Genomic DNA, 12,239 nt, shown 5'->3' on the forward strand with positions numbered 1-12,239 from the left:
AAGAGATTTTCAATAGATACAAGACTTGGAATCAACATTCCCTTAAAGGCAGGAATTTTGGGCACCAAACCTAAAATCCCCTGATCCATAAAGATTTGAGGTGGAAAGTGCATTTCTCTGACTTGAGGAGTAGCTGGCAGGTCCCAGCTAAGTTTCCTGAGCTGTGTTTGCTCTGGGCCTCCTCACCTGGACAAAGGAGGAAGAGCTGGGGTTATCTGAAGGTTGCACAGCTGGGCCTTGGGAGAATCCCATCCCTTGGGCTTTGTGCCAGTTCTTGGGGGGTGAAAATGTTGGTGTGGCTGAGCGTCTGTGGTGGGTTTGGTGTGCGAGCTGCTGGTACATTGGAGGAAGTCAGTGCTGCTGCTGAGCAGGGCAGGAGCTGGCAGAAGTTCACTTGAAATAAAAAGCCCCACGTGCATCTGTGTGTGTAGACAGCTCTCAGCCCTTCAGGTGAGTTAAGGCTTTGTTTTCTTAATCCCTGGTGACTCCACTGTGGCTCTCAGTCATCAGGACCTCTCACAGGTTGGTCTCTGATCTGTTCCTGGCGTTTACCTGCAATTCCCTCTGCTCTGAGAAATGTTCTGCTTTGAAGGGTCAGCACTGAAACCTGATTGGTAGAAGACCCTACAGGCTGGGCCAGGTGCTGATCTGCATTCCTCAGATAAATCCCACCTGCTCTTTCCTCAGATAAAATCTCCTACCTGCTCTGGCCACCCACCCTGTCCTTCCTGGGAAAAAATCCTCAGTTTCCCAAAAACGGTTCACGCAGCAGTAAATTCATTGCCAGAGCTGCATTTGTCTCCCTCGGCAGAGGCTCGGCCACCGAAGCTTTGTCAGGTGAGAGCCTAAAGGATATTTCCTAGAGGTTGCCAATCCCAGCTGTGCAAAATTCCAGCTATGCCAATGTCCCGAGCACAAACAGGTCACTAAGCAGTTTTAGCTTGATGGGGATTTTTTAAAAAGGTTTTCCAGCCCCACCAGAATTGTGGTGATGCACAAAGGAAATTGTTCTGTGGGAAGGAAGGTAATGGATTAAAGCACCTGGGGAAGTGTTGCTGCTTGTGAGACAGAAGTTGCTGGAGTGGAGCTTTATTTGGAAGAAAAGAGAAAAACAAGTATCAATATCCAGGGCAGCCTTGCTGCTGGCTTCCTGCCACATCTGCTGTGTGCACAGGGATCAGTTTTTCCCCCACCCTTAGGGAATGGGAATCCAGGCTGTTCCAGAAGCCCCAGCTCAGCTCTGCTCACAGCCAACACTGAGGTAGGAGAAATGTCTGGAAGGATTTTGTCATCTTCATCTCCCCTGGGACTGTCATGGGAACATCAAACCTGAGCTATCCAGCAGCAATACTCTAATATATATAAATCCTGTACATTTTTGGAGCTGTTGTAGGAATTTAGAATTAAACCAACAAAAGGGAAACAAGGCAGACTCAGCTGTTTGAGGCTTTTCTACAGAATTTTTCTAAATTACCAAATCTGTTCAGTTTCCCAAGTACAAGGGCAGAGTCTATCCTAGCAGGATGAAATTAGTTTTAAAAGCGTAGTGATCTTTTTTTTAAAAGAGTAATATTATGCTTACAGATGTAATTAAAGCCTTTAAACCTCCATCCAGCAGTTTCTGCATGACTGTGCAGATCAGTAATACGTTCTTGATTTGGGAAGGCACATGCCAGTCCTGGGGGACAGGGTGAGGATGACCTAAGGATAGGAGCCTGTACTGATTTCCAGGACCAGGTCATGCACGGTGAGGAAGGGAGAGAAATGGTAGTGCACACCCCCAGCAGCCCTCGGCAGAAACTTGGAGAGTCCAAAAACGGGGGTTCCTTCCTGCCTCTGCTTCATCCCCCCGTTCAAGAGCTGAATCCTTTCCTTCTGTCCATTCCTGGCTGCCGTGGAGGAATGATTTTACCCTTGTCCCGATCTGTGGGGCCGATAAATGAGGGTCGAGGGGACAGGGGCTGCTCTGCGGCCATCACTGTCACCCGCAGGGCTCTGAAGTTCGTGGAGCAGGGTTTGGGTACCAGCCCGGGAGCGGGACAGGCTCGGGTCGCGGTGGCAGGGGGAAGAGCCAATTCCCCTTCCCCGGCCGCTCTCCGAGCCCGTTCTCTCCCGGAGCCGGGCGGGGGCGGCGCCGGGGCGGGGGCGGGCCCGGGGCGGTGGGCCCGGCTCCGCACAGCGCAGGTTGAGAATCGCGTGGGCTTGGGAAGCGCCGGGAGCGGAGCGAACCGGGCCGAGGCAGCATGGCCCAGCCGCGCTGCCGCTCCGTGCTCATCACCGGCTGTAGCCGCGGCATCGGCCTGGGGCTGGTGCGGGGGCTCGCAGCCGCCAGCCCCTCCCCGGATTTGGTCTTTGCGACCTGCCGGTACCCCGAGAAGGCGCAGGTAAGCGGTGCGGGGGCGCCCGGGGTCCCCGGGGTGGGGTAAAGGGGTCGGGAGGGAGGAGAAGGCACTTGGAAGCGCGAATCATCTCGAGCATCCCTGTGCTGGCAGCGAGAGCCCGGGCTGGGATGGAGCCGGGAGTGAGCTCCCGTCCGGGGTAGGAGCTGGGCCAGGATAGCAGGGAGCTCCCCGGGGCTGGAGCTGGCGTTTATCGATGATACGGAGCATTCCCGGGAGGAGAGCGAGCGGGACACGGCCGGGCAGCTGCAGCATCTCCAACGCTTCTTTTCATCCCCGAGTTTCTCTCTGGATTTGCTGCTGGAGATGTCTGTCCTGTTCTCCAGATCTGCACAGCCCGGAGCCCTGCAGTGGCAGCCCATCATCCCTCAGAAACCTTTCCCGTGGGACCTGCCACAGCTTTCCTTCTCTCTCTCTACGTACGGCGTGTCTGTGTCCCCAGCAGGAGCCTCTTGCCCTGTCTGCCTCTTTGCTGCACTTGCAACAAGTGAGAAAGACCAAATGAGCAATGAATTAAACACTTCTCTTAGTGGCCGTCCTGCCTGGGCAGGGGTCAGAGTTTCTGCTGGCAACAGCTTTTGTTACCTGCTGCTCGTGGATACACTTGCAGCCCTCTCTCTCCCATTTCAGCCCAAGTCTCTGCTGCTGCAGCATCGCAGCAGTTTGGGGACTGCCCAGTCCCAAAACTTCTATAAAAGACTGCCACACAAATTTCACACACACCTCAAACTTTTGGGAGGCAAATAGCTGAGGGTGATCAGTCACTCTGTGCCCAGCAGTGTCGCGTCTAGGCTGATCTCAGCTCCCCTCGGTGAGGGGGAATTTGGGCAGCACAGAAACACACACAGGTACCCATCTTCCTGCTCCTTCCCTGCGGTGCTCCAGAGCTGCAGGAAGCAGAGCACTCAGCCCTGCGACTATTTCAAACCCCTCTGGAATGGCCCAGACATTTGGAAGGAGAATTGATACCCACAGTCCCATTCCTGCATCTCCCCTACTTAAAGCAAGGCAGAAGGCAAATTCCGTGGCACGTGCAGAGGGAAGCAAACAAAGCCCCTGTGTCTGTTCCTTCTGGGGGATTTGGTTCCTTTCATACAGATTGACCCCACCGTAGACGGTGACCACACTGTCCTAGCAATAAACCAAACACAGCTTAGCTTGTTTACTGCTTAGCTACAATAAAACCCTAAAAGGTACTGCTCAGGATGTGGGACAGGTAACATCTGCAGTCGGACCCCTGCTTCTCCAGAAGCTGATGCTGCTCTGCAGGTACTTATGAAACTGAAGGAAAATATCTTAATTTTAAAAAAAGACAAAACAAAAAACCACCAAAACTAAACACACCCCCCAAATACCTCCACCACAATGATACATTTAGGGTATTTCTGAATGAAAATGCAGAGAAACAGCTCAGCAAGGCTGGGATCAGGTGCACAGCTCCCTTTCTCGGCTGCTCTTCCCTGCGGCTCCCCCCGAGACGCTCCTGGCACCACCTGAGCAGAAATTCACTCCATTCTGTTCCCTTTTAACTCCTGTTACCTGAGCTGGCACAGCTCCCAGCACTATTTCCTACGAGTGATTGCACAAGAGCCTGGTGTAGTAGTGGCACAGGAAAGCAGCAGAGACATCTGACCTGTGTTAGATCGAAATCTCCCTTCGTGGTTGTTTGTCCTAAAGCTGCTTCAGCCAGTGCTGAGGGAGGTTCCCTTTTTCACAAACTGGACCCTATGATTTTTCATCATAGTGGTCTCAGATCCATTACATGGAGAAGTGAAATAGTTCCTTCAACAGGAAGAGCTCCCTAGGAAACAGTACACGGGCAAATCTCAGCACAACTCAGCAGTTTTGGGATTTTATTTTGTGTGGTCAGTATTTAAAAATCTGGAGCAAAAAGGCTGTAAACCTGCACAGGAAGATGAAGCAGCCTTCAGGCAGTGCCATGTGTCTGGCGAGAGTCTGGGTCACTCCTCGCTGGCAGGAGAAACCTGGAAAGCCTCTGGCAGGTCGTCTCCTGTAGGCAGAAAGCTGGCCAGGAGCCACGTTCCAGCCACCCCAGTGGTGATCTTGCTGGCCACATGGGTGCATCCTGAGCTTTTTTAAGGGGGCAAGTTTTGTCCTTGGTGGATGAGGGTGGGTTTTTGTTCTTTGTAAGGACCTCTAGGCCATGTGCTGTGTTTTGGCAGGACATCAATAGAAATCTCTGCAGTCAGCTGAAAGCATATTTCTAACAGATGGGTTTGGAAACTCCACAAGGAAGAGAAATCTTTAGTAAAGGTATTGTAGTGGTTTCACCAGCATTATCTGCCCCATCTGCAATGCATGGAGCTGGCACAAATCCTTCTGACCCTCTGAGAGTGTTCCCACTGTGCTGCTGGTCCTTGGGGCTGGCAGAGGGCAGGAACAGACCTGCTCCAGCCTCCAGCTCTGGGAATTTTGGTCATGGGAGCACCAAATTCAGCTGCTGCTCTCAAAGCTTTACTCCAGCCTGGCAGTACTGCTGAGTGTGGTAGGAAGGGCAAAGGTTCAGTGATTTTCTTGTAATTTTTAATTTTTTTTCTTTCTCAGAGAGGAACCTTTGCTGTCACTGAATTTCCAGTCAAATTTTGAACACCCAGAGTTCATGTTCCTGCTCTCCAGGGATTGGCACTGCAGGATCAACTTAGGGCACAGACCTGTTTATTGGCTGTGCACACTGGGCTGTGAAGGGAGTTTTTCTTTCTCTGCACACCTGGCTCAGTGCTTTTTCTCCTGACAGCAATTCAGGTGGTCTAATTTTGTTTTTCCCCTTTTGTTGACCACATGAAAAATCCTCCTCAATACAAGCGAATTGTCCCCCACTTCCTCTCCTGCATGAGAGGATGAACCTGGAGAACAGCAACTTTGGACAGTTCGTTTAAATTCTGCTCTCTGGTTTGTCAGAGCAGCGTTTTCCCATTGCAGAATGGAGTTGGGCAGAGCTTGAATTAAAAGGCTTTTAAAAATAATCTTCCAGTGTTTAGAAGACAAGTGATTACATACACTTAGCTGCTGGCAAATGCACTTCCACCCTGGGCAAGAATCTCTCAGCAGAGTGATGACTGAATATTTCTGAGCCCTCCAAACAGTGGCCAGAGAAGAGCCCCTAAAGACCTGCCTTTCCAAAGATGTTGGGGAAGTCTGACTTTGCTTTCCTCCCTTTACCAGGAAAAGCAGCACATCTCCTCTAACTCCCTAACCTTGGGGTAATGCTGAACAGCTGCAAGCTTTTGCATGTGAGTCTGTGCTGGCAGAAGTTGTGAAAACTCGAGTTCTGGGGCTGAGGAGCTCCTAGGTGGCCTCCCCAGAACATTTGCCTAACAAATGGGCTACAGATCACACGATAACGTGCAGCAGGCCCGCAGGCAGCCAGATAACCACTGCCCCTCCTGGAAAAGCACCATCGGAGACTCCTCCAACCACACTCTTCATTCCAATCTGCCTTTTCTTGGGCTGCTCCAGCGCTGACAGTGGGAGCAGCTACAGATCTCCTGGGAAATAATCCTGATGTCCCGTCTTTGCTCTCCAGATGGGCACAACCCCAGTGCAGTCATTACCAGGGAGCCAGTACAGACTCATGGACCCAGCTGGAATTCTCCCCACACTCCGCTTTTTCTTCTTTGCTCCTTCTTCCCTCATCCTGCTTTCCCATAAAGGGGAAAAACTCTGCCCTAAAGGACTGCACTTAAAAATGGTACAGTCCCTGAAGACCCCTGTGTGATGGGGGAAGGAGGCGATGGCCACGGGGTGAATAAATCTGTGGTGCCCAGAGCTGTGGGATCTGCACAGGAGCATCTCCTGTTTCTCCTGCTCTCCCCACAGCTCGAGTGAGTTCCCAGGTGAACAAATTCCTCACTGCTCGAGTCCTCTACAGAACTCTGGGAAGCTTCCAGGGCTTAATGTGCAGTTTTCCTTGCTCTGAAGCAGGAGATTCTGTTACAAACTGTGCCCGTTCCCTTGTCAGACACGGAGCTCTCTGCTCACTGTCACTGTCAGCTTTAGGGCTTCTTTTTTCCCCTTTAACACATATTTTAGCCATGTGGTTTGCAACTGGAAAGAGCAGCTGAGTGCACCAGATCTATCAGGCAAAGGGGGCATTTCTGAATGTATATCAGAGAGGGCATTCTTGAAGTATTTCTAATTTTGGGTTATTGCAGGGTTGTATTGTTTGGTTTTTTTTTTTTCCCTGAACGTGTTTTACACTTCCTACAGCAGTGAGGTCTGGCTCTTCAAAAGTAAGAGAGAGCTGCGGGTCAGGGCACTGCTGTGGAAGCTGTTCCACGGTTGAACAGTGAGCTGGCTGTACACTGTGATACTGAAAAGCTGTCTCAGAGGGACATAGAAAAATAGGATACACCTCTGGCTTTGTCCCGAGTGCAAGCAGGATGAGGTGAAGGATTCCCAAGCACCTTTATCTTGCCCGAAGGCTGTGTTTGTTTGGCTTGATTGCTTCCAACTGGCTGAGTGGGGCCAGGCCCTTTCCAAGAGCTGTAACTGAAGTGGATAATGCTTTCATAAAGATGGCAAAGTAAATCTTGCTAAATGACAAAGACAACAAAACATTCCTGGTTGAAATCTGGCAATAAATACTCTGTGTGCTGATGAGTCTGTGTCAGGAGCCCTGAGTGCCAGAGGATCTTGTTTAAATCAGAATAGGCTGACTCTTTGTTAATCGTAATTAAAAAACAGCAAGCAGGAATCAACAGATGCTAATCAGAGTTTCATTCTTGTCTTGGACTCCGTATGAGCTGATTCTCAGGGGTGATTGTTCAGGTGCAGAGCAGTTCTACAGCTACTGTGCTAAATAAACACAGTGTTAGGGGGGGTTGTGTTGTTGCTTTTTGTTGGGTTTTATTTTTCCCGTTTGTTTTTAAATTATCTGTCACAGCACACTAATTAAAAATTACTTAGCTGGGATATGTTGGCTGTACCTACTTGTCTCAGTCCTCCTTCTCTCATGTTCCTTCCAGTCACAGGAGGGGAGAAATAGGCTTTCCTGCAAGTTTTAGATGTTCTAACTGGATTTTTCAGTTTATATCAGGTGTAACATTCTTCAAGACCAAAGCTGTCTAGATCAGCTTTGTGCCTGGGAGCTGCTTCTCAGAAATGTAAACCCCTGAAGTGGGAGTCACTTGTTAACTAAGTAATTAACTGGAAAACCCATTGAATTTTAAACCTAATTTGCATGCAGCTATTGTAATTTCATGCTATGGTACTGGAGAACGCTTCAGTTCTTAACTGAAAATACTGCTTACTCACTTCAGAAGCCTCTCAGTTGCTGTTGCTACTCAAAGCAGCTCTGGCCTTTCAGCAGGAGTTGGTAGCTCATTTCTTTGCACAGTAAAGAATATAAATAAATGAACTATAAATAAATGGACAAACCTTGAGAAGCCAGAGTGCTCCTGGAGATTATTAGACACTAAGTGATACTGTCAAACTGAAACCCAGTGACAGTGCAAAGGCACAGAATTACTGCAGGCCTTGACATGGTAGAGCTATTTCATCCTGGACTATCAGGAAACAAGACAGTGTGTTTTGGGCCTTTAATTTATGGAAATCTGTCCCACCAAGCCCTGTACAAAGCAAGGAATGTCTTCTGGTTTTATGCTTCTGACCTGTTTTTCCTTCCCTCTCCCCTTAATAGCCTTAACTGCAGTTGTAGATTGGCCTCGGTGGGAGAACAAATCTCCCAAACAAGCCTGGAGAGAACCCTGCAGGGTCTGATGTGAGATAAAAGATGTGATCCATTATGGTTTGTCAGAGGACACAGAGTCCCTGAAGTGTCTCCAAGGGCAGAGAAGGATTCTTTCCAAACCTGCCCTCCTGACCCCTATTCCCAAAGGGCTTCTAAAGAAAGGGATTTGCTTGGGCTGGAATGTTTGGCCAGGTTGCTGTGTCTCCTGAACATGATTGGGAATATGGAATCCATCTGCTGTCTTTGGCCACTTCCCACTTGGCTTCATGGCACAGAAACCTGAGTATTCCAGCTGGGCCCATAAATTCAATTTGGACACACTTTGTGCAGCCGGAACACCGGGGAGCACAGATTTCTGCAGGAACACCAGCCTGCTGTGCTGACAGGCAGATGGGTGAGTTCCAGCAGGGAGGGAATTGTTCTCCTGGACAGTGGCTGTGCCTGGGACTGATTTCATGGTGGGCTTCACCTCTGCTTACAAGAACTGACGCTAACAAGACTGCTGGGGAAATGGAATTCCCATGGGGAAACTGCTGGGGAACTTTTCCTGCAAACAGGAATTCCAAATGGCTTTTTAAAAGTGTTCCTGTTGCCCTGAAGTGATGTCCAGCACTAGCTGAGCTTCAGGAGAATTATGCTTTTCTTACAGAATTGTGGAGGCACTGGATTTTTACTGGAATGCTGAGAACTGAGCACTAAAAATGAGAAATATCCCACTAAAAATCCAGCACACTGGAATCTGGACTAAGTAGGGGAAGAGTCTAATTTCTTGATCTGGCTCTTATGAAAGCTGCTCAGCAGGTTGGAAAACAAAGGAGAATCACTGCCTTCAGTCCAATAATGAAAATATTTCAGCTGCAATTTTGGAGGTGCAGAATTCAAAGTGATTTATGTAATAGCCATGGAGATATGTATTTTTTATATATATACATATTTTTTTATATATGTATAGATATATAAAATAAAAAAAAAATTTCTTCCTAGGAACTGCAGCAGCTTAGCAAGCAATACAGCAACATCAAGCTCCTGCAACTGGGTGAGTAAAGGGACATTGCATTACATACATTTCTATGTACAGGAATTTGTTCAGCTTAGGTGAGTGCACCTTAAAAAACTAGTCTGAGTGATGTAAAATCTGTGCATTTTCACCTGTGTGCTGCCCAAATGTCCCCACTGAGCCTCAGCTTTGGTGTGGCACGGGTTGTCTTGTGCAAGGCACACCCTGAACCCTGCACTGTTCACTGGGGCTCTTCCTGCCTGCTCTGTGCAGATGTGGTCTGTGAGAACAGCATCAAGAAAGTGGTCAAGGAAGTGGAAGAAATTGTGGGAGACAAAGGCCTGAACTGCCTCATCAACAACGCTGGCATCAATGTGCTTGCCTCGCTGGAGGAGGTCACAGCAGAGACCATGCTCACCATTTATGAAACCAACACCGTTGCCCAGCTGATGGTCACCAAAGTAAGGACTGGGAGGGATGGGCTTAATCTGGAGCTTTTCCACTAGTGAAGCTGGACTTGTCCAGGTATTTGTCCCCTTGGAACTGCACAGAGACAGTTCTGACGCAGACCTGCCTGTCTGGAGAGCAGTCAGAGCTGCTGTTTGTGCACCTGGTGTGCATCACTGCATGGCAGGTGGGTGAAGAGGCTGCTGGAGGAAAGTTTCCTCCGGCCACTGGGTCTGAGGAGCCATCACCACGTTGTGCTGGTGGCACAAAACTGTGCTGGGATTCCTGCTTTGAATGAGGGAATGATTCAATTCCAACCCAAATCACCAAGTTAAAGCAATCTCTGGTTTTCACAGGCATTCCTCCCCCTGCTGAGGAAGGCAGCACAGCTGGGCACTGGAATGGGCTGTCACAGAGCTGCCATCATCAACATGTCCTCTCTTGCTGCCTCCATGCAGCTCGTCCAGGCAAATGAGATGTTCCTCAAGGTCTATCCCTACAGGATAGCAAAGGTCTGTGGGCTCCTGTGGGCTGTGCTCTCTGGCTGAGGGCAGGTGGAGACCAAGCTGACCTTAGGAAGGTGTCCAGCCCCTCTGTGGACACAAAAAGTGTTCTTTATGTGGGTGGGAATGGGAGCTGTGGAACACTGCACCTGCAGCAACTTCTGGAGAACAGGCTCCCAAATCCCTGCTCTGATTCAGATCCACTCCCAAGGGATTTGGCATTCAGGGAAGAGCTGATGCCATTGAGTGTGGGTTCCATTAGCTGTGTTCGTCTCCCATCCAAGTGAGAGAGCAGGCAGGAAACTCATCAAAAGGTGTGCTGACCTGTATGTGGTAATGTCAGTTAGTGACAGGTGGGATTTTTAGTTTTCTCACATCCAGAGATTGAGTTTGTACAGATAGTCAGGATCACACATATACAGTTTCTCCTACACCACCTACTCATAAGCTGTTAAATGCTTGTTTCCCCTGTTCAGAAGTAAATGAATGTTTGTGTAGTGATTAGTGTAGAAAAACACAGTCCTTATGTCAATATTATTCTCCTCACAGCTCCTGAGGTGTTTCAAATGCTACTTTATCTTCCATTACAACTTAGTTTCATCTTTCAGCAGTAAGTTTGTGGTGGTAGAACTTTCAGAGTTCCTAGAAAGTCTGGATGAGTTACTGAGAGCCTCTTCCTGTGCCAGGAGACCACAGGGTGGAAGGGGGTTGCCTACCAGCTGGGCTTGAGGTCTTGCTCAAGGCTCATAAACATATTAAGCATATTAATAGGTGGTTTCCATTCCTGCAGACTGCACTGAACATGATCACCCGGTGTCTCGCTGCAGACTTGAAATCAGATGGAATTCTCTGCATTTCCTTGCACCCGGGCTGGCTTCAAACAGACATGGGTGGAAACATGGTGAGTGTCAGTGCTGGAAATGTGACAGTGGGGCTCCCTTGCTGTCCCAGCCCTCTGGCTGCACACCTCTGTGTGCTGTGACACACAGAAACACATCCTCCTTCATTCTAGAACCTCCTTAAATACATTTAATTCTCTTCTGCAGGATATTCCCAGTAATGACCTAAATTTGATTCGTTCCAGGCTCCCATGCAGGTGCAGGAGGCTATCCCAGGTATTCTCTCTGTTCTGGACCGTCTTGGTGAAAAAGAAAATGGTTCTTTCCTGGACTGGCAAGGGGAAACTCTGCCGTGGTAGAAGTACATGGAACTCTACAGGCACAGCTCATCAGTCACAATTTAACCTTGCCACTCTTGTCTGTGTCTCTAGGGTTTTTTGACATGCTTGTTCAATGTGGCTGAGTCTTTCACTTGGTATTGCTCTGCTCTGCTCCGCACTAATGCTTCCTGCAAACGCTACGGTGCTCTCGGTGATGGGCATCTTCTGGAACCCTCTGAAATGGATTCAAACCTGCAAATTATATCCAGGGGCTGGTGGTTCCTTTTCACTTCCAAACCCAAAGTGGGCTTCTGGCTCTTTGCAGAATTGAATGACCTGACCTCAGAATAAGGCCCGTGTAGGCTCTCAGACTCTAGTATGCTCAGTTTTCTCCAGAAAAAAGACTCCTTTGATTTCCTTTGTTTCTAACTGAGCCAAGGCTGAAATTGCCCAGCTCTAAACCAAGGCAGTTTGGTAGTTCTGTGAATTCTGTGGCAAACTCTGAGTGTCCCCAAGTTGCCAGTGTACACCAGGCACTTGCTTTGTTCCCAGTGGGTGACTAACAGCCTGATATGGGGGTGGGAATGTTGTTTTGTACATAAACTTCTGAAGTGTCTTCAATAAAGTCTTGATTAAACAGTCTGTTTACTGAACTGTTTACTTCATTTAATTTCTCCTCATAGGTTTCTCTTTCCTGGCAAGGCAGTTTTAGTCCTAATTTTCAGGAAGAAACTAACCCATGCTAAACTTGCAGGGTAGTTGGGTTTGACACAGTGGGGTGCATCTAAAAGAGAGACAGACCCTTGTTCTGGTCTGAAATACTAAAAGCAGCTGGTGAATAAATCTGTTGTGTTCTGTCTGAGGTAGGTATAAAAGCAAAAAGCTCTTTGAAGTCTGGGATTGGCTTCAACATCCCTCCCTCATGCCAGCTGATTAGGCACTTTCATGCCTTGCCAAGATGGTGAGTTCCTGTGCCCAGCAAGAGAAGATAAACAACAGCCAGGTAAAGGGAGAGGACAGGTGT

The 12,239-nt window shown here is 48.8% G+C and overlaps 1 protein-coding gene across 2 annotated transcripts; it reads left to right on the top strand.

Moving 5' to 3' along the window:
- Window positions 1–75: 75 nt before the first annotated feature.
- On the top strand, window positions 76–11,786 carry LOC102099838 (uncharacterized). Of its 2 annotated transcripts, XM_014259160.2 has the most exons (7): window positions 76–2,384; window positions 9,094–9,145; window positions 9,380–9,567; window positions 9,910–10,065; window positions 10,847–10,957; window positions 11,141–11,171; window positions 11,327–11,786. In XM_014259160.2, exons 1-7 carry the CDS (start codon window positions 2,244–2,246, stop codon window positions 11,356–11,358), a joined length of 711 nt encoding a protein of 236 aa, XP_014114635.1. In that variant the 5' UTR covers window positions 76–2,243; the 3' UTR covers window positions 11,359–11,786. The 2 variants fall into 2 exon arrangements, with proteins under 2 accessions (XP_014114635.1, XP_005530489.1); XM_005530432.3 differs by having other exon boundaries at window positions 11,141–11,786.
- The last annotated feature ends 453 nt before the right edge of the window (window positions 11,787–12,239 follow it).

Source organism: Pseudopodoces humilis, chromosome 24 (genome assembly GCF_049639895.1).
Source record: "Pseudopodoces humilis isolate 2021_Gansu_Grassland_sample_001 chromosome 24, ASM4963989v1, whole genome shotgun sequence".
NCBI lineage: Eukaryota > Metazoa > Chordata > Aves > Passeriformes > Paridae > Pseudopodoces > Pseudopodoces humilis.

What these genes read in the sequence shown, in the direction of transcription:
- LOC102099838 (XM_005530432.3), top strand. Translation starts at nt 2,244, where the DNA reads ATGGCCCAGCCGCGCTGCCGCTCCGTGCTCATCACCGGCTGTAGCCGC. An exon ending in ATCCCTACAGGATAGCAAAG is followed by an intron (nt 10,066 to 10,846) that starts GTCTGTGGGCTC and finishes CCATTCCTGCAG; the next exon opens with ACTGCACTGAACATGATCAC. An exon ending in CAGACATGGGTGGAAACATG is followed by an intron (nt 10,958 to 11,140) that starts GTGAGTGTCAGT and finishes GATTCGTTCCAG; the next exon opens with GCTCCCATGCAGGTGCAGGA.